This window comes from Besnoitia besnoiti, chromosome I, assembly GCF_002563875.1.
Source record: "Besnoitia besnoiti strain Bb-Ger1 chromosome I, whole genome shotgun sequence".
In the NCBI taxonomy this organism is placed as follows: domain Eukaryota; phylum Apicomplexa; class Conoidasida; order Eucoccidiorida; family Sarcocystidae; genus Besnoitia; species Besnoitia besnoiti.
Window position 1 is genome coordinate 3,412,232 of NC_042356.1, and position 18,933 is coordinate 3,431,164.

An 18,933-nucleotide genomic window follows, 5' to 3' on the forward strand; every position below is an offset into this window, starting at 1 on the left:
TGAGCTTTTTGCATTCTGGGCTGCGTACGTCCTACAAAAGGCGATACCGTAGTTTTCTGAGAACCGCAGCTTTCTGGTGGCTTTGAGTTTTTCAATTTGGATTCTTCAACCGCTGGAATTCTCAACTGGCGTCTTTGCGTACTGGCACTCTCCCTACAGATTCCGGGCACTCGATCGCGCCGCCTCGTCGTCAGGGTCCCCATCCAAAGCATCGGCAGCCACTCTCGCGCTCCTCGTCTTCGTGGCTTCAGAACTCCTCCGACGTGTCTCTTGGATCTGCCTCTAGTCGCCCGCCCGTGGGAGGACGGGCTCCGAACGATAAACCTCCTTGGCCACGTCCGCCGTCCTCAGCTTCGTCCGCTGTCCGTCGCGCGGCGCTGGAGCAAGGCGCGAAGGGAGAGAACACGCCTAACGAGGAGGCGCCAGCGAGCCGCGTGGTGAGTTTGGGCCGCGGCGAAAGGCGAGAAGACACGGCGACTCCGCTCTCTTCGTTTTTAGAGTGGGGATGCGTGCCCCTGTCTGCAGCCTCAAGGCGCCGGGCGCTCGCGCTTCTTGCGCCTCCTGCCTCCTCCGCTGCTCAGTCTCAGTCGCGGAAGCCTCGCGTCATTCGTCGCTTCCACCTGACGTTGGCGTCCCTCGATGTTTTCTGCCGCTCGTCGCCGTCCGCGACGCTGCTCTCGTCCTCCGCGTCTCTTCACCACGTCCTTCGGCCCTCTGCTTCCTCCGCTGCTTCCCCCGCTGCAAGCAGAGACGCGCGACGGCCGCACCGCGAGCGTCAGGCCGATGCGAAGCAGAGCGAGCGACTCCGCGTTTCTCGGCGAGGCTTCGAGAAGGCAGGCAGCGCGAGAGAAGGCGAGAGGGCGACGCACAAGGACGAGTGCTCGCCGAGGGAGAAAGACGAAGGCCGAGGGACGTGCTCCTGGACTGCAAGGTGGCTCTGGGGAGGAGGCGGAGACGAGCCGGCGCCCCGGGAGACAGCGGCGAGCGCGCAGGCGGACTCAGCGAACACGGCGACGCCCAGTGGGGCAAGAAGTCTGTTTTCTCCACTCAGCTGGGCCGCATGCAGGGCGGCGGCCGAGGGGACTTCGTCGCGGTCACCTCCGCCCGACGGGCGGCGACGGCGAGACGAAGGAGAGGAGCCGCGGGCCGCGCGGGTGCAGCCAACGGCGTCGACAGGAACTGGCGCGCGGTCGCGGCGAGGCAGCGCCAGCCATCCAGGGCGCCGCCCAACGTCGCCACCCGAGCCCGCAGGCGTGCTGCACGTGCTCGTCGATATCGACCTGGCGGCGAGCAGGAGCGGCTTCGCGGGCGAAGAGCAGCACGAGGCAGGCAGTGCGTCGGACGAGGAGGAATTCACGCTGAACTGTGAGCGCGACGCGATGTCTGCTGTCTTCTTTTTCACCGCTTCCTCCCCGTCTCCAGTCGAGGCCGGCAGTCAGGACCCCCTGCCCGCGGTCGCCTTGCCTCGGCACACGTGCGTGGCCTGGCGAAGAAACAGGCACGCGGGCGCCTCGCCCAAGCCTCCCGCCAGATGCTCCTTCGATCGCTTGTCTCTACTCGTGCCTCCCGCAAACGCGCCGGCCTCGGGACTTTCGTGGAAGGAGTACGTCCTTCCTCTGCTTCGTGCTCGTCCGAGCACGGCAGTCCGAAGGCGCGAATCCGAATCGCCGCGCGAAGCTGATGGCGCTGCCGCCCCCTCTCTCTCTCCGCATGCGCGCCTGTCGCGTCTCCTTCCACCCTTGATTTCCAGCGCGAGTCTCTCTCGCCTGCCCCCAGAGGCGCGGTCGCTGGGCGCGAGGCTCCGCGACGCCCTGCGCGTGAAGCGCAGCGCTCGTGGGCCGGTGAGCCGGCGCTGTCGAGAAGAGAGGTGGCTGAGCATCCGTCACTGCGTTCTGTCTCTGTCTCCGCTGACGATGCGTCTCGACTTCAACCTCCTTTTCTCCGTCCTCGAGCCACTGGGCTCGGCGTTTGTGCGTCGCTACTCGCGGTTCGTTCAGCAGGAGTCAGAGCGGCGCTCGCGGGCACTCCACGTTGCGTCGGCGACGAGGGAGGATTCCTGGGCACGAGCGTCACGAGGAGAGCGAGGCAGCCCTGCGAAAGCAGCTGGTTTCGAAGACGGACGGCCCCGAAGACGACGAGAACTCGAGGCCGAAGAGGCGACGTACGACTCAACTACGCGACGGCGCAGAGTCGGCTCGTCCAGGGCGGCGATAGCGAGACGAGCCGAGGGAGATGCAGCGACGCATATGTGTGTCCCTCTCTCCGTATCTTCAGCGTCGTCCTTAGCTCGTGGTGCTGTAGGGGATGCGTCCACGGCTCTGCTTTTCGACTTGAGCAGCTTTCCCGACTGGTGCATTCTCCCGCTGCCGACGGAAGCGGATCTCGCGCAGGCGGTGCACTTCTCCATTGGCCTCCTCTGGGTGAAGGAGATCTCTGTGAACCTCTCCGTGATGCGGCTCTTCCGCGTCGTCACCTTCAACGAGGCTGAGTTTCGGTGGACGCCCCTCCAGCTGCGCTCAGCGTGGATCGACTTGCGAGGCGTCCTCGAGATCTTCGCCGCCCACTACCAGCGCCAACTGCAGCAGCAGTGGTACCAGATGCTTCTCTCCTTCGACCTCGTGGGCCGTCCTATCTCGCGACTGCGGAAGTTCTGGAATTCGGTAGGAGTCATTCCTGGGCTACGCCAGAGTCGCAGACGAGAAGGAAGGCGTCCGGGATTCGGACGCGAAGGAGGAACGCCTCGTGAGAAGGAGTCTTCAGAGGACTTCTTTTCCTACACGCATCTTGAAAGACTTTGTTTCCTACGCACGGCCCTTGTTAAGCGGGTAGTTCCCCGTGTCTCTTCCAGGCGTCAGAGCAGGTCTCTGCGTCTCGACGCGTTTTTGAGACTCGCGCCTTCGTCTGGAGCGTCGGTCACAGCGCGTGTTGAGGGTATTCTCTATGGCTACGTGTGTGAACCCTTTCTGTTTTTGCAGCTTTTCCGCGGCGTCCTGCGCCTGGCGCCGGTGGACTTAAGTTACCCGTTCTCAGGCGTTGACGAGGGGGTGTATCCGTACACAAGCTTCAACATTCAGAAGCTTCTCGCGCTCGTTTACTACACGTTTTCGTTCCAGCTATCCCGCTTCCGGAACCAGCCCCCGCCGCTGCCGCCTCCGATCCTGAAGGCTCTTGCTCCTCCCCTGCCGCTGCCGTCGTCCTCTGCGCTGATCGCCCCGCTCTCGCCGTCGCTGTCGCCCACCTCGTCGTCTCTGCTTGCCCCCGCAGACGCCTCCTCGCCTTCCCTGTCTCTCCTGCCTCCGTCGCTGTCCCCCTCGTCCTCGCTAGCCCGCCTTCTTCCTTCGTTCTCTTCTTCGTCCCGCCCCGAAGTTGCAGGAGGAGAGCGCGAAAGGCGGCCTGCGTTGAGAGACCCCAGGGGCGATGAAGACGAAAGAGGCCAGCAGACGTGGGAGGCAAAAGTCGCAGGCGCGTCAGCGGAAGACGGGCAGCGACGCAATGCAGATGATGACACCAGCGACCCCAGTGAGGCGGAACTTGATGGGCGAGCTGCTACTGAGGCGAACGGAAACCTTTGGAGAGACGCGAACGGCGTCTTGAGATCCAGGTCGAATGAGCTGGCGTTCGCCTCATCCGAGGGGCGAGACAGGCATGCCGCTACAGCGGCTTCGTCGCACGCCTCGTCTGTCTCGTCTTCTGTGAGCTTTGTGTTTTCGCCTCCACCGTTCTTGCACTCTTCTTCCTCCCTCCCCTCTGACGTCTTGCATCCCTCCGACCGCAGTAGCGGGGTCCGGACGGTTGCGGCGAGTCCGGCGGGGGATGCTCCAGTACCATCCTCCTCTCTGCCTTCTTTTTCGGCCTCGTACTTTTCTTCTCGGTTGCCTTCGTCTTCGTCATCGCACTCTGCGTCCTCTACCTTCTACCCGTCTCATGTTCTTGTATCGTATCCGCCAGGCCCACTCTCTGCAGGTCCCGCAGACGAGCGTGCCCTTCCCCCTGCCACTGTGGTCTCCACGCTGTCGCCGCTGCTGTCGCCTTCGGGGCCTTTTTTCTCTTCGCTCTCTTCTCACCTCTCGTCCTCGCCTCAGGGCAGTCCCGTGGCGTCTCAGCCCGAGGGGGCGGACGGCGATCGATCCTTTTCTTTGCATGTCCATCAAAGTACCAGCGAAGAAAACGGATGGCGCGGCGGCGGTCTCTCCGCATTCGCGAAACGGCTTTCAAAGGGAGGTGCGTCGCAGGAGTCTAGAGCGTCCAACGCTGCGCGACCGCAGCCCGACGATTTCCGCTCTCCGGCGTCTTCGCCTCCGTATTCTCAGGGCCTTGATCCAGTTCCCGTGGCGCCACTGGGGACGCTCGCCAACGGGAGCACGGACGTCTGCGAGAGACGTAAAGAGACAGCGAAGGAGAGACGGAGGCAAGGGGAGGACGACGAGCCAGGTGAAGAAAGAGAGGCCAACCTACGGAAGACAAGGAGGCACCAGAGGCTGTGGCTCAATTCCACTGAAGCGAAAGACAAGAACAGAGACGGGGTCAGCGTCGCGTATGCCTTTCATCCGGTATCTGCGTCGCGGGCGCATGCATTTTCTGTCTCGTCACCGTCTGGCTACTACTCTCCTGGGACGGCGACGCCAGCGCGACGCCCTCACGGGACCGCCGACGCGGAGCGACGACGCGAACGCGAAATTGAAAAATCGCGGGTGAGGCACTCGAACGCGGCCCCAGACGAAACGGCGAGAGGCCGCGCGGGTGCGTCGCGTGCCGCCGAGGTCCGAGACGGGCGTGGTGCAGAAGCGAACGCCGCGGACGAAGCCTGGAGGGGAGGCGGTAAGGCCGCTCGAGGCGCCAGCCCCCGAAGAGGAGTCCGAGATAGTCTCCGCATATCCGCAGCGGAGCTGGCGCACGCGGATGACGCTGAGGCACGCTCGAGACGCCGAGGGCGAACGGGCGAAGACGCCGCGCTTTCCCCCGCGCGTCACGCCGATCGCAGCAAGCCCCGGAGAAAGACAGGCGAGAGAGGCTACCGAGGCCGAGGGTCCACGGAGAGAGCAGAGACGAAACTCGGGAGTAGGGCCTCTGCCCTGGAACGCGGCGCGTTTGTCCTCGCACGCGAAGACTCCATGGTGTCGCTGCCGCCCGAGGAATCCGAGGCTAGCAACGAAGAACTGCAGTTGCCCCTGAGTCGCTTGTCTTCGTTGGCAGAGGCGCGGAATGCGCCTCTCTCAGGTTCTTTGTTCGGCGAGGATCGCGAGGCAGCTGCGCCGGCCTGGAGTCTGCCAGACAAGCGACATTTCGTCGCCTCGTCTGGGCATTCTGCGTCGTCTGCTTCCGCCGGAGCACGTCCTGTTGCTAGAAAGCCGCCCCGCGAAGAAACCACAGGCCACGACAGCGACGCCGACGTGCCGAGGGTATTTGAAGGCACCGTTTTCTCTGCTCCATCTGCGGCGTCTCTCGCGCCCTTCCCTCGCGTCCCCTCACGCCCGGAAGCTCCTGCGAGGCCCGCCGAAGGCCGGCGCTCAGGCGACGAGGGCGTTCAGAAAGACGCGGAGGAGAGAGAAAGCAAAGGAGCGCGACTGCCGCAGCCAGGCGCGCAGACGAGCGCCTCCTTCCGCCAGGGCCTGGAGAGCCCGCCGGCAGTGCGTCGGCGGCCGTCGGACGACTTCACGAGGGGGGACCGGGCAACGTGTGAAGATAAAAGGGAAGCCACAGTCGGCGCCGAATGCAGAGAAGCAAGCGAGCTCGGTTTCGGGGCTTCGCAGAAGAACGCGAGACACACCCGTGAGACAGGAGCGCCGGCGTCCGCTCGCATGTCGCCTCTTGTTTCCCAGGAGGAGGACTCCCAGCTGCTGGACGCCGAGCTCGCCTCCTGCTCGCGTAGTTGGCCGCCTCCGTCGCTCGGCTCTGCAGAGTCGCTGGGCTGGCTGGTGGTGCCGGCGCCGCCTCCACGCTGCACAGGTCTGTCGCTCTCGCCGCGCTCGCTCGCGCCCGTGGGCGGGGCTCTTTCGGCAGGCGCGCTTCCGCGAAGGTCTCTCGTGAGAGGCGGAGAGAACCAGAGGGCGGACACCGAAACACGAGGGCAGGAGGCAAGGCGGCAGAGGCGAGAGGGAGCGACGACGCGACCGCGAGCGGAGGCGAGAGCTGAGAGCGAGAAGGCCAGCAAACAGAGACTACTCGACAAGGCGAAGCCAGATACGAGCGAAAGGCGAGACGCCAAGAGGCTAAGCGAAGAAGAGACGGAAGACAGTTCCTGGCATCTATCCTTCTATCCCTCAGTTGCTCAAGTCCCGCAGGACTTACTCGGGTGGGAGGCGAGGCCTCCAGTCCCCCGAGGAGTCCGCCGTCTGTCGAGCGACGAGTGAGGGGAAGCCAACCGCCGGAAGAGCGGATTCGCCTGTCGTCCGCCGCTCCGAGATGCGCTGACCAGCAAGAAACGTCAAACTGGTCCCAAAGGGAGAAGGCTTCCTAAGGGAAAATGAAAGAGGCGGCTGTGTAGTGTACATGATGGTCGCGTTTCGGATGTGCACGCTGTGTGGATAAGTCCCCTCTCGAGAACGTGAGAGAAGACATACTCCACTCGTGTGTTGTAGCAAAATGCGTGAGGAAAGGCCAAGCGTTCTGCGCTCGCCAGAGCTTTGAGAAGAGACCCCGAGCGCGCAGGGGCCCGCGTCTGCTAGGCAGTCATTTCATGGTAGTTTCGCAACTTTATGGTCTAGCGTTGTCTTCCGTCCTCCTCCCTTTTGCGGTGGGCGCGCGTAGCTCTGAGTCTTTCCCTTTCGCTTCGATCTTTGGAATTCCACAAACACCATCCAGCGCGCGTGCATAGCTTCTCCCGACGAACAAAGCGAGGGAGTCATCGGTCCCGCCCCGCTCTCCCTGGGTGGGGGACGCGCGAAGCAGTGCCGTTCAGCAGCCGCGATAAAGGGTAGTTCACACTGTCTCGCAGAAAGTGGCGAGAATCTGGAAGGTGCGCATCGACTCGCGCACCGCACCGAGACGTGCGCCGAGGCAGTAGACCGGCCTGAGCACTCTACGAGTCCTCTTCATCGAGGCGATAAAAAACGAGACTCGAGTCTTTAGCTGCCCCACAGTGTTCGCGGCGCGCAAATTTTCAAGAGGCGCACTCGCACGCTCTAGTCATTTTCTAGCGCAGATAAAAATGCGCATGCGCCAGGTCGGCGAGCGCGGTGCCGCGTCGACGATGCGGAGGCAGCTCAACAGTTCCTGTTTTTTCACCCGCCCGAGGAGCGAGTGAAACCGTCGCTGCTCTCTGACGGTCTTTCGTTGGGGGGCAGGCCTGCCTGCCCGGCGTCAAAATAAAAAGCTTTGACTCTTGTCTGAAGGAGTGATGACGTGTAAAGTATCGAGACAAGCGGCGCTGTAATCCTGTCCTCATCTAGCGCAGCCCACAGGCTATATACATATATATATTGTAATATAGATAATATAAAATATGTATATATATGTACGATGTGGCTAGTGGCTAGTGTCCATTCGCTCTTTGGCGTGCGGTCTCCGTTCTTCCGGAAGCATTGAAGCAAGTCGTGTCGGCAGTTGAAGCTTCAAAATTCACAGCGCCTCGTCACACCAAGGGAGGAGCCAGTAAACGAAGATGCACGTCGACCCGCGCAAAAAACGGCAAGGAAACAAATCCAGAAAAGGCAGCTGCGGTGTCTGCGAACGCTCGCAGCTGAGAAGACATCCTCCTTCCCTCTGGGCTACTACGCGCCCATACCCCCACATCCACCCCCCCCCCCCCCCGCCCTGTGTAGACGCCTCGACTGCGGCAGACTGCATCGCATCTTGAATGGCCTTGTTGTTCTGAAGTTCCGCGCATTCCTTCACCCGCCCATCCCCCCTCTCCTTTCCTTCTGTGTCTCGTTCCCTCCCCGTCAGTTCCCTGCCTCTTCATGTGCCCTGTTCATCAGTGCTTCCGCGTCTCTTTCTTCGCTTCCGTCGTCCTTGCCAAGGCCTGTCTGCGTGCATCGTCGCCTCTCCTTCTGTCTTCCCTCCGTCCGTCTTCCTTCCGCCAGGCGTGACTTGCGTGCCTGTCTCTTCGTTTCTCGCGTTCTGGAGTCTATTTTAGCCTCCCCTGTTCGCGAGTGAGTGGTTCATCCGCGGAAGCAGTTCCCTGTTTCTTCGCTCGGCCTCTGCCGTCCCCTCTGGTTAGAGCCTGTGTTTGTCTGCCGACCTTCGTCGCCGACACTCCAGCGCAGCCTCGAGCCGCTCCACATCTTGCTCAGTATTGCCCAGGCACTGAGTCGTCGCCTCCACTGCCTCGGTCTGCGCAGAGAGAATCTCAACGAGCGCATCTTCTTGCTCTTTGTCAAGCAGAGAGTTGCCCTCTTGCTCGCTTTCAGAGGGAGCCGGGGCGCCCGTCGCGACCGCATTCGTGCGTTGGAGAGTCGAAAGCCACACCCGCAGCAAGTCGATCCGTCGCTGCCACGCTTCCCACGGGAAGTCCTCCTAAAAACACACAATTCCACAAAAACAGAAACGCAGAGATGCACATAATGCACAGACGTGACCACGCGACACGAAAGAGAACAAAAGCCGCGGACAGACACGAAACGAGGGACGCCGTCCCAGGCCAGCAGAGAGGGCTACATGAGTATGTATACACATATATATACATATGCATGCATACATATACATACATACATCTGTATATATAGATGTATAAAGGCAAGGATATACGTAGCGTGACAGCATAATGGATGCGACGCACGGATACACAGGTATCACTAAGTGGGTGCATAGGCTCGCTTGATGCGCCATCGAGACGACAGACGATACTACAAGCGCAAGGCAACACACGACGAGCTTCTGCTGACATACAGGCCTGCAGAATATCTGCGCGCCTGCACATATAGAGAGAGAGGTGTGTGGGTACAGTAGGCACTCTTGTGGACGAAGCAACGAAGATTCTTTCAGTTCCTCGATTTCCGTCAATATCCTGCAGGGGTCTCAGCACAGAAGAAAGCTTCCATTTGGGCGCGTCAGAGGACACGCGGCGGGAAGGGAAGGCGGCGATACACGGCAACGAGCAGCAGAGGTTCCATTTTTCTGACATCACTCGAATACCTGCCACCTAACAGCTCCTTGATCTTTCTGCCTCACCTCGAGAGATGCGAGAATTTGCGCGTTGGCCGCCTCGCTCCGCGGGTTCTTCTCCGCGACGCCGCGGCTTACAGCTACGTCTGTGAGCCACAGAAGAGACAAGCGGACAGCAGATCCTCACGATGAATCGACAGCTAGATCCAGTTCTACGCGTTTGCAGAATTCGCCGAGAGGCAGTAGGCGCTACGAATTTGCAGCGCCCCAGCTAACATCACTTTCTACGTCGGAACGCCCAAAAGAGGCAGTTTTTCTCCAGCTATAGTTATTTAACTACTGCTTGGATATCCGCGATCCAGAACTGTATAACTCAAATCGAATAAACAAAGACATTATAGTTCCTAGAATACTGAAGATGACTCCGGTTATGAGATACAGACAACCAAGTTCTTTATGATTGCAGTACACCACCACCCCACTGGACTGCTTAAGACAGCTAAAAGTGTTGGATTTCAATATCACGGTAATCATGTTTGCTTGGAAGCTGGAAGACGGAATCGTTATTAAGCGCCAGGTAGTCCTGGACACTGAATCCATGAGCGTGAACATTGGATGTCACCATGGTTATAGTTACGGTACATATATAAAATCTACAGTACGATTTGAGATTTGTTACGTGACGAGCGGTGTGTTTAAGACTAGTTTACATGCGCACCCACAGTTCAACCCTGTATTATAAAATCCAGTATTTGGTAATGGACTTTTCATCTTAACTGGTATACATTTTAGCCATGTTATTGTTGGAGTCCCGCGGGATGTTTCGTACAAAGATTTGTGAAGCCGGGAGATGCGCCTCTCACATCGGGTCTTCCGCGCTTACTTTCGACTAAATTGACGACTTTGATGAACTCGTGGCTGAGCGACGTGTGCCGCTGCCGGACGAGGTCCAACTGCAACCCACACGAAGGACAGAAAAACAACGAGACAAGAATCTCTCTTCTCGCTCGTCGTTGTATACGCGACCATAGCTGCTTCTCCTTTGCTCTCTCTCTCTGTCTGTCTCTCCACCGCATTTTCTGTGCCTCTCGTCTTTTTCCCGCTCTTTCCGTCCAGTTCTCCCGCTGCAGCGTCGGCTCGCTCTCTGTGTCGCGCGCCTCCTGACACTCGCGATCTCTGCGTGTCTTGCTCTCGCTCTCCTTTGTTTTTTCCTCTCCGCTGCTCGCTCTGTGAATTCGCTGTCGGCCTACCTTTTCACACATCTGCTGGTTCCTCGCCATGAGTTTCTCAGTGTCTTTGGCGACGGTGCCGAGCGTCTCGGCGAGCAGCTCGGTGGCCTGGGCGGCCATTTTGACTCGCTCAGCGAGCTCCTTTACGCCGCGAATGGGGATGATTTGGCAGCTTTGAGGGTCGGCGTTCTTCGTCGAGGCTTTCCTCCACTTGGACAGGAGTGTGGAGCCTTCGGCGGGGTTCTGAAGCGCGAATGCCTGCAGCTGGTTCTCCAGGAGCGCATTCTTGCGGCTCGCCGCATGCGTGGGGTCGAACTGGTACAGGAAATTCACCATAGACAAGTTGTCGTCAGATAGCAGCGTCTCAGCCTGCTGCGTGCGCATGCCGAGCACCTGCACGTACTGCTGCTGGTGCAGAGGCAGCGAGGAGAGCGACGAAGCCGCGGGCGCAGCCAAGGCGGGTGCAGAGGCCGCGGCGGCTGGGGAGGAAGCAAAGAGCCCGCCGGCCGGGGCGGGAGAAGAAGTCGCGGGCGCCTGCGTTGACGGGAAAAGCGAAGAAGAAGTGGAAGAAGAGAACAAGCCCGTGCCCAGGCCGGTCGAAGAAGAGGAGCCAAAGAGGCCCCCCGTCGTCGCCTGCGCCTGCGGCTTCGCCCCAAACAGAGACATTGTATGGATGACAGAGAATAGACCGAAACCAGCTAGCCTCTTCCTCTCCCCTAAAGGGGGGGAAACGCGCGAGGACTGAACCGGAAGACGAAGTTCGGGGGGTGGAAATCGGCTAAATACTGACGCTTCTCGTGTTTCTCTGAAAGACGGGGGAATGAGAAGCCCCCGCCTAGTCGAATACCCAGTTTTTCTGTGACTGTCAGGCGCGTCCGGCCAGAGAGAAAGGCGATGCAAGCTTCCCCTACCAGCCTGTCTCACAACGCGTGATGTAAATGCCTTCAGGGACGAATGGTGACGTTGACAGAAGAGGTGTGAGCGTGCTCCGAGAGACCTAGATGCGGAAACGTTGCAGAAAAAACAAGATTTGTCGATGCGTGCGCCTACCGGTACGTGCCGCACAGGGGCAAAAACCGTCAGCCGAGGCTGGTGAAACAGAACGGGAAAAGTGTAAAAAACGGAACAAAAGGCCGACCAACAGAGTGACGCAGTGGTCGAAGAAAAGATACTAGTGCCGGGAGGCGGCAGAGGTCAAGAATGCCAAACAGAGGAACGAGCCAAGACCAACGAAGTCGCGAACGAAGAGACACCACACCGTCATCCTTCTCCATCTGGTCTGTTTTCTCTCAGCCTGAGAGAGAAAAGAAATATAAGCTTTCCAACGGTTTCTTCGTCTGCAAGAAATCGTGTGCATGCGTATATAGGCGACGCATACTTGCTCGGCTGAAACCACGAAAAGAAGCACGCGTGTGTAGTTCTGATAATGATATTCTACCTTTCTTCTTCGAAAGTGGTACATCTTTTTGCATCAGTGTATCTCTTTCGGGGAGAAGAACACGGTAGTCGCTGTCATCTCCCCCATTTCTCTTTTCTCCATGTCTGAGCATATCTCGCGTCGGTCTTGGGTTTCTCATACGCGACTGTTCATAGTGTACGGCCGGCGGACAGCCCGGACGACCGCGAGCGTTTTTCGTGACTTTATTTTCCTTGTCGATGTTCTTGTTTAGTCGTCTCTTCTCGCAGCCAAAATCTGCAGTCGTCCTCTGTGTTTCATTCCAGTTCCTGGATGTACAAAATACCGAACTTGTCCGTGAGGTGTTTTTCGACGAAGCTGTTTTCGCAGTTGCATGGATCTTGGCCAAGCTCTCCTGCCTCTCCTTCCACTACGCTGCTCTGTTTTCCTTTCTCTCTGTGGTTGAAAGACCTCGATTTCGTTTTTCTGTGTGCTTTTGTGGCTGCGGCAGTTGTTCTTCCTGCCGGGTCCGCTTTTGGGGAGGAACAGATTCGTGCTTTCTTCGAGCTTGTCGCCTCCTCGTGTGTATTTCCCTTTCTGGGCCCTGGGTTCCTTGTCGCTCCGTCAGACTCTGTTTGTCGCGGCCCTCGTCCTGTCTCTTCTTCAGCCCTTTTCACTCGGGTTCGGCTCTTCAGGAGCTCTGTCTCGTTTGTCCGCCCCCCCGTTCGCGAGCCGCATGCGAACACTACAAAATGGGGGTTCTGCGTGCTCTCTACAGCCGTGTCTCTCAGCGCGTCTGGAGCGCCCTGCATTTCCGCGTCGGCAGCAGAGGACAAGTCCGAACAAACAAAGGATTCAAGCCGACAAACTTTCCTCACTTTGGAGCTGCGCTCTTCTTCGCGCGGTCAGGAAGCGGCCAGGGGAAAGGGAGACGGCTTCCGCGCCCGCCTGAGCGCCAATGAGTGATGGTGAAGTCTTAGCGGCGGTAGAAATTAATCGAGGCTTTGGCAGCAGCATTTGCACCGTACAGTCTCCCATTTGGAGCCGCCTTGGAAGTGGTGCCCTTCGTTCTTCTTCTCGTAGTGTTGAGATATCTGGTTTCAGTGGCTTTCGTCTCTCTATGACTGTCCTCTTCGTGTCGGCGTCGTCGGCGGAATGTTCCTGGTGTCATTTCTGGAATGTGCTAGAGAAAGTGCTCTCACAACTGTAGGCAGAGGAGCTTTCCCCTGCGGAAGCGTGTCCCTCTGCACACACAGATATTTCTGTGTAAAGTCTCCGTGCTGTCCTGACAGAGGGATCTCCGTGTGCGGAAGCGTTCTTCCCTTCTCACGTCGTGTTTGTAAATGCAGAGTGGTACCCTGTGTGTGCTGAGAATCTGAGTTTTCTGTGGAGAGAATCCATGGGAAGAAGTCTCGTGTTCTGTCACGGGCGTCGGCGTTCAGGCACTCGAAGGGACTCACGCGAGACACTGTGGAAAAATTCGTCAGGCTCAACGTGTCCGAGGCGCAGAAGCAGGAAATGAAGAGTTGGCGCGGTAAGCCTTTCTTCTCTGTTTTCCGATATACGGTTGTGTTCCGCCTTAGTGCTGCGTCGACCGTTTATTGCACGCGAGCCAAAAGCACCCTGGCTTTTTCTCCTCCTCGCCGCTCCGAGGGACAAGCGGCTGGCTAGTGGCAGCGCGCGGCGCGGTCAGCTCTCAGGTAGTGCGGCGCCGCGTATTCTCTCGTCGTTTTGCATCCGAGAGGGAAGGGGGTCTGCTGGACTCGCTATTTGGGAGCGTGGGACTGTAGAGTTCACCGCCTCCGGAATAGGTCGACGGGCTGTAGTTGCGTGGCTTCCGAGACCACGCCATTCTGAGTCCTTTTTGTGGTGTCCGCAGGGGGGCTGGTGAACTCGATTGAGAAGGGGACGTGTATTCCGTCGCGGGAAGTGCAGAGTCGCCTTGAGCAAGTCGTCGGCGTTCCCCTCACGCGCAGGAAGAAGGCGGGAAGCCGGAGGCTGTAAAAAGTGTGTCGACTCGAGAACGATATCCGAAAGGGCAAAGAGAATGCACAGAATTCCATCTGTTGTGCTTCTCTGTCTAGCGGCGCGGAGCAACGGAGTGCCTTGCTCCCTCTGTCTTATCCTATCACGGGACTTCGCGAATGAGCAGCTCACGGCGCGTTCGCTGAGGGTCTGGTTCCAGCCGAATCGAGGCAGCACAAGTGGAGACGATGTTTTGTGAGTTTTTTCTTTGATATGAAGGGGAAAGGGAGCAATGACCACACTTTCTTCCAACTCAGGAGTAACTCCGTCATTCGTGAAGAGTGTGTTTCCGGTGGTGGCTGAATGTCGTTTTGTTGATGTAAGATACTTCCGAAAAGACCTCGGAGCTCTCTGACAGAGAGCCACCGGGGTCGGGTTACTTGTGCCTCAAGAAAAATTACCTTAATATGAGGTGACGTGGTCGGTTTACCAGAGAAGTCAGGGGTTTCGGGGAGCATGAGGTTCGCAGGAACCGGTAAAGAGCTGGCGAGTACTGGTAAGTGGACGAGTCGTTCACAAGAGTCCTCGGCACTTCCACGGGTGCTGCTAGCCTTTAATTATTATGTGACTTAGTGGGCCTGTTCTCGGTTAGCTTTTCAGGAGCAGAACCCGCTTCCAAACCGCGAACACTCGAGAAAGGCATTTTGAGTGTAGACGCGCTGCCAGCGATATTCACTTTTTAGCGTGCGATACAAAGCAAAACTGAAGCGGTCAACCAACCCCTCGCTGGCTCGCCGAGGATGTAGACACTCACGAGACCAGAACACGTTTTCCATATCTCCCTGGTTTGCGACAGGGCCGCTGGAAGGCGTGTGCGTTCGTGACTGATGTCTACGCTACGTGCGTTTGGAAACTGCCTGAGCCAGCGATCCGCAAGACTCAGTTGGCTCGTGCTGATTGTTGGTGAGCACAAGCCTCTCGAGGTGGTGCCCTGCTCGCGAGAGGTTGAGGCCGGACGGCTAGCCGAAGTCGCGATTATTCGGCTGCCGTTAGAGCAGAAGCGTAGTTGCCCTGACCCTGGACTCCCTGGGCGAGCGGGTGAACGAACAGTCGTCGTACCGACAACGCGTAGGCCTCAGGAGCTCGTACAGGTGTTGACAACGTCAGTGCCTTCGTCAGCCTCACTCCGTACAACAAGTGTATACTGCTTATCAGTCACGGGAGCAGTTCTGCTGTAAACTATTTATTTCCGTACTCCCAGCTCCTCATATCTGGAAACGTCGTACGAAAAACTAGTGCGGCACGTCTAACTCTACCCGTTGTGTAGTCTCGCCTCTTGATCTGGAGTCAACTCTCTGGCGACGCCTGTATCTTCGTCAGGCCACGTGACACCGTATTCGCCACCTCCGAAAACCGTCTGTGGGGCCGTCTCGCATCCTCGGTCGCCTGTCCGGAGTCAGCCAGTGCGGTCTGTCCTCTGACGAAATCAAAGACTGTCCGGTTGCAATTCCGAAGCGAATGCGAACTGGCTGGAAAACAAAATTGTTTTTCCTAATTTTTGACAGTGTTTGAATGGGGTGTTCTTTTATTGGATCCAACAGAGAAACAGTTTGCGAGAGACATCTCATTCACCGACCGCACGCCCTGAAGTGGGCACACATTTCACGTGAGAAGAAGAAGTGGCGTCAAACTCCTCCATCTCCCCGGAAATCGCAGAGATGCCGTGTTCCTGAAGACCCTCACCGCCTCTATCTCCCTGTCTTTTCCTCATTACGAACAAAAGAGTAAGCGTCGTGTGCGGCTCACGGGAGCTTCAGACATACTGGCAAACGCCTTACTCGTCGTCTCCACCCTCGGCGTTGCCGCCCTTGAGGGAGCGTCTCTTTACACGACCGGGGCGGCCGCCTCCGAACGGAGAAGTAATGGCGTAGTCGACGTGCTTCTCGGAGTCAACGCGAACCATGAAAGAGGGGATATCGACGATGTGCTTACCCACGCGGATGTGACGCTGACGGATGAGGACGCGGGCATGGTGAATAGACTTCGCGAGACCAAGCTTGAAAACCTTGGTCTGAAGGCGTCTCTCCAGAAACTTGGCAACAGTAAGCCCCAGAACATAATCGAGCTTCTGCTCAGACTCTCCCAACAATCCCAAACGAACCATACGACGCAACAGAGCTGGTCCTGTAAACAAATAGCAACCGCAAAAACAAAACTTGCTTCGCTTGGTTCACCCTTGCGCTCTAAAAACGATGAACACGCCGCGCGTCCCCAATGTTCGTGCAGACACACGCAAGGTCACTGTCAGCTTCAGTATACGCAAGATGAAACAGAATAGATTTTATCGGATGCAGCATCAGAGGAATGACCTTGACACATCAACAAATGCTCTCCACAGAACCACGACAAGTTTGAATTCCTGACAAAATGACAAGAAACTCATGAACCGGCTCATATATCACTAGCTTGCCTCAAATCCATGATGGCGAGAAAAATGGAAACACTATCGCAGCCACGTATACCTATACATATTAAAGGTGATGCTTATTGAGAACCATCACCTACAGCATACGCTACGCGACATAGGCAGAAGCAGTTGACCTAAAGCATACCTTGGAAAAGTCTCCGAGGATCCTTCTCTTCAAGAGTGAGCAACTCTCTGGCTGCCGAGCGAATCTTAGCAAGGGCGTACTGCACCCGCCACACCTCGCGCTTGTTCTTCAGACCATACTCGCCCAGGAGTTTCATTTCCTGGTCCAAGCGCTCCTGGAGGTCCACAGACAGCAATGTCAACACAGGAAAGCACTGAGAAGACGCCAAGGAGCGGGAGCATCGCGCCTTTTGTACAGAACAGTCAACGGCGAACGGCGCGACAAGCACGAGGAGATCCCCTCCCAGGCTGGCCTGTGGAACAAACATGGTGACGCGGTGCTTCAAAAAACAGGGCGACTAACTGCGGCAGCAGTACTACAGCAAGATGTGACGAGGGCGGTGCGCATGCCCGCATGGGCGGAAGCAAACGCCACGTCGAAACAAATCTGAAACGACCGTTGTAGTGCAGCTAGGCACAGTCTGACGAGAAAATCCTCCAGGCAGCAGTCTTCAGCAAACATGACGAACAACAGGGGCCTGCCACGATGCCCGCAAGATAATCCCCCTCCGCCTACCCCCCCCTTCCCCCGACCCCCCCCCCCCTACACCACGCTGCAGCGGGAACCTCCCTGTGGACTCAGATCTCATTGGTCGCGAGATCTACAACTAGGAAGCTCCCATGATTCAACACTACAAGAAGAATCTTCTCATGATTGAGGGAGTGCGTGTCGCGTGACGATCACATGCAATTCCTCCTAAAATCCACGCTCAACGCGAAGCATGAGGGGATCCAAGTGCTCCCAAGGGTGCGGCTCATCTGTCAAGATGCTCTTTTAGAGCGAGAAAATCACGAGAAAAAATGCAAGAACTACCAGCCCGAACCAACAACTGAAGAAGGATCCAACCCCACAGGGGAAAACTTCAATAGTCTGGCAGAAAGGCAAGAAATTCGCGGCCAGAACCAGCGTTGTGCCTGTTTACCTTCTCGAAGGGGCGCTTGGGACTGCGAGCAGTCTTGCTGTACGTGCGGTAGGACTTCGTCATGATGCCGAGAGAGGTCCACAAAAGAGAGAAATATGCCCCTTCCGAAAAAAAGAAGTCCGCACCACCGCACAAACAAATCGTTTTCTCCGATTCGTGCTACCGCAGGGGTTTACTTGGTGTCTCTCATCTGGGCGCGTTCCGGTATGGCGTTCATGGTCGCATGCTATCGGCATAAAGCAGGAAATGGTTCTGGAGGTTCCCCCCTCACTATTGAGGGGGCTTCCTTTTCGACCCCATTTGACGGTGGGCGACTTCGATTATACGACGACAGTGTGGTTCTGTGAAAGTAGGACACGATGTACTTGTTTGTGCAAAAACTCTTGCTACACTTCGAAAATCGCCGTGAACGCGCTTGCACCACCGAATCGCTGTCCAGCGTGCAAAAGCCAACAATTTTTTTCGAGCATGCCCATGTTGCGTCCGAGATAGTGGGGATTACTTTACCGAAGGCGGCGATAGAATCAAAACGTTCAGCAAATCGAAGCCGTAGCACAAGGGTGCGCGTCGCTGCAAGTAGTTCGTGTAAGCGAAAGTGTGTGTGTGTGTGGAGGTTGCTCTTTCTGCAGAGGACTTCACAGCTCAGAATAGGTGTAGCAGTGTAGACAAAGCCGTCAGTGCCTGCTTGAATTTCCTTCCCGAACCTCGAGCGACGACGCTACCGGGTGTGTGCCTTGGTATGAACGATGCGTGACCACGATGCTGCACCGAGACTCCCACTGTATCAAATTTGCGTCGTGCATAGACAGTCATCCGTTACGTAGAGCATGCCAGCTCCCGGCTTCCAACTACGCTAATTTGCAGTGACACTCACCCCAGCCGTGTGGACCTCCCGCTGAAGACGGCAAGCCTTCGTATCAAGGCTACTGGAAGCTGGTAGACAGTGTGTATTGAGTTTGATCGCGCAAACTCAGGTCCAGACGTGAGACTCTGAACAGGGGTACGGAAGCAACTGAAGTAACGAATGCTCAGCACACCAGAGCCTGCCCGTACAGGTGCACAGAAATCTCTCATTAGTTTGGTCACGGCTGGAACCGGCCACTATTGATGGGATACGGGTAGCGAAACGCAAAGGCACCGGACCAATTGGTCGTCTGTTGTGGCACTCGAGTGCCTTGTGCCGAGGCACACAATTTTTCCTGGTCACCGTGGAACTAGTTGAAAGTAGCTGAGCTTCTGGTGCTGTTCAGGCCTTTGCTTATGTCTCCCACTGGTGTTCGATGTCTTCCAAGTTAAGCGTGGCGGTCTGCCCACAGTCGCGCGGCAGGAGCACGGTCAGTGCCCTTAGAAAACATGGGTGCACTTCTCCCACCGTATGATTCAGTGGCACGGTCGGTGATAAACTCAAGCCAACCATCGCTCTTAAATATCTTAATTAACAGCGGTCCAAGAAAGGCTGCCGTCGGAGGCGAGCCTAGCTGACGAACGCTGAGCCAAAAGCACGACCTATTCACCAACGGTATCCAGACGTTGCACACTGCAACAGTTGTCAACAAGAGGCAGCTCAGTAGAAGGAACTGCTTTGCGTACCAATGGTAAACCATCCAGCACAGTGCTGTGGTCGTACCTGACCTCTTATAGCGCTTTCTTAAGATCCTTTAGAGGTGGGCTTGGAGCCTTTCGAAAAGAGGGGGAAAAGGAGGGGGAACGGGGCAGAGGCGTTTGATA

General features: G+C 57.3%; 4 protein-coding genes across 4 annotated transcripts in view; 2 read left to right on the plus strand and 2 right to left on the minus strand.

Annotated features, from left to right (window-relative positions):
- BESB_004950 (uncharacterized protein) overlaps nt 1-6,350 on the plus strand; it is a gene marked incomplete at both ends in the record, with an annotated part of 40,675 nt that extends 34,325 nt beyond the window's left edge. Inside the window, one exon of the mRNA XM_029359250.1 lies at nt 160-6,350. Coding sequence (XP_029222163.1) covers nt 160-6,350 — 6,191 coding nt within the window. The remainder of the gene's footprint in view (nt 1-159) is intronic.
- A 1,804-nt stretch (nt 6,351-8,154) lies between these two features.
- On the minus strand, nt 8,155-10,937 carry BESB_004960 (uncharacterized protein; the record flags this gene model as incomplete). The annotated part of the gene is made up of 4 exons (XM_029359251.1): nt 8,155-8,454; nt 9,109-9,188; nt 9,926-9,995; nt 10,293-10,937. 4 exons carry the CDS (start codon nt 10,935-10,937, stop codon nt 8,155-8,157), a joined length of 1,095 nt encoding a protein of 364 aa, XP_029222164.1.
- A 1,482-nt stretch (nt 10,938-12,419) lies between these two features.
- BESB_004970 (uncharacterized protein) lies at nt 12,420-13,671 on the plus strand (the record flags this gene model as incomplete). The annotated part of the gene is made up of 3 exons (XM_029359252.1): nt 12,420-12,571; nt 13,110-13,201; nt 13,547-13,671. The coding sequence occupies 3 exons, from the start codon at nt 12,420-12,422 to the stop codon at nt 13,669-13,671; spliced, it is 369 nt and encodes a 122-aa protein (XP_029222165.1).
- Nucleotides 13,672-15,466: 1,795 nt separating this feature from the next.
- BESB_004980 (ribosomal protein RPS9) lies at nt 15,467-17,268 on the minus strand (the record flags this gene model as incomplete). Its single annotated transcript, XM_029359253.1, has 3 exons — nt 15,467-15,816; nt 16,245-16,398; nt 17,206-17,268. The coding sequence occupies 3 exons, from the start codon at nt 17,266-17,268 to the stop codon at nt 15,467-15,469; spliced, it is 567 nt and encodes a 188-aa protein (XP_029222166.1).
- Nucleotides 17,269-18,933: the final 1,665 nt, after the last annotated feature.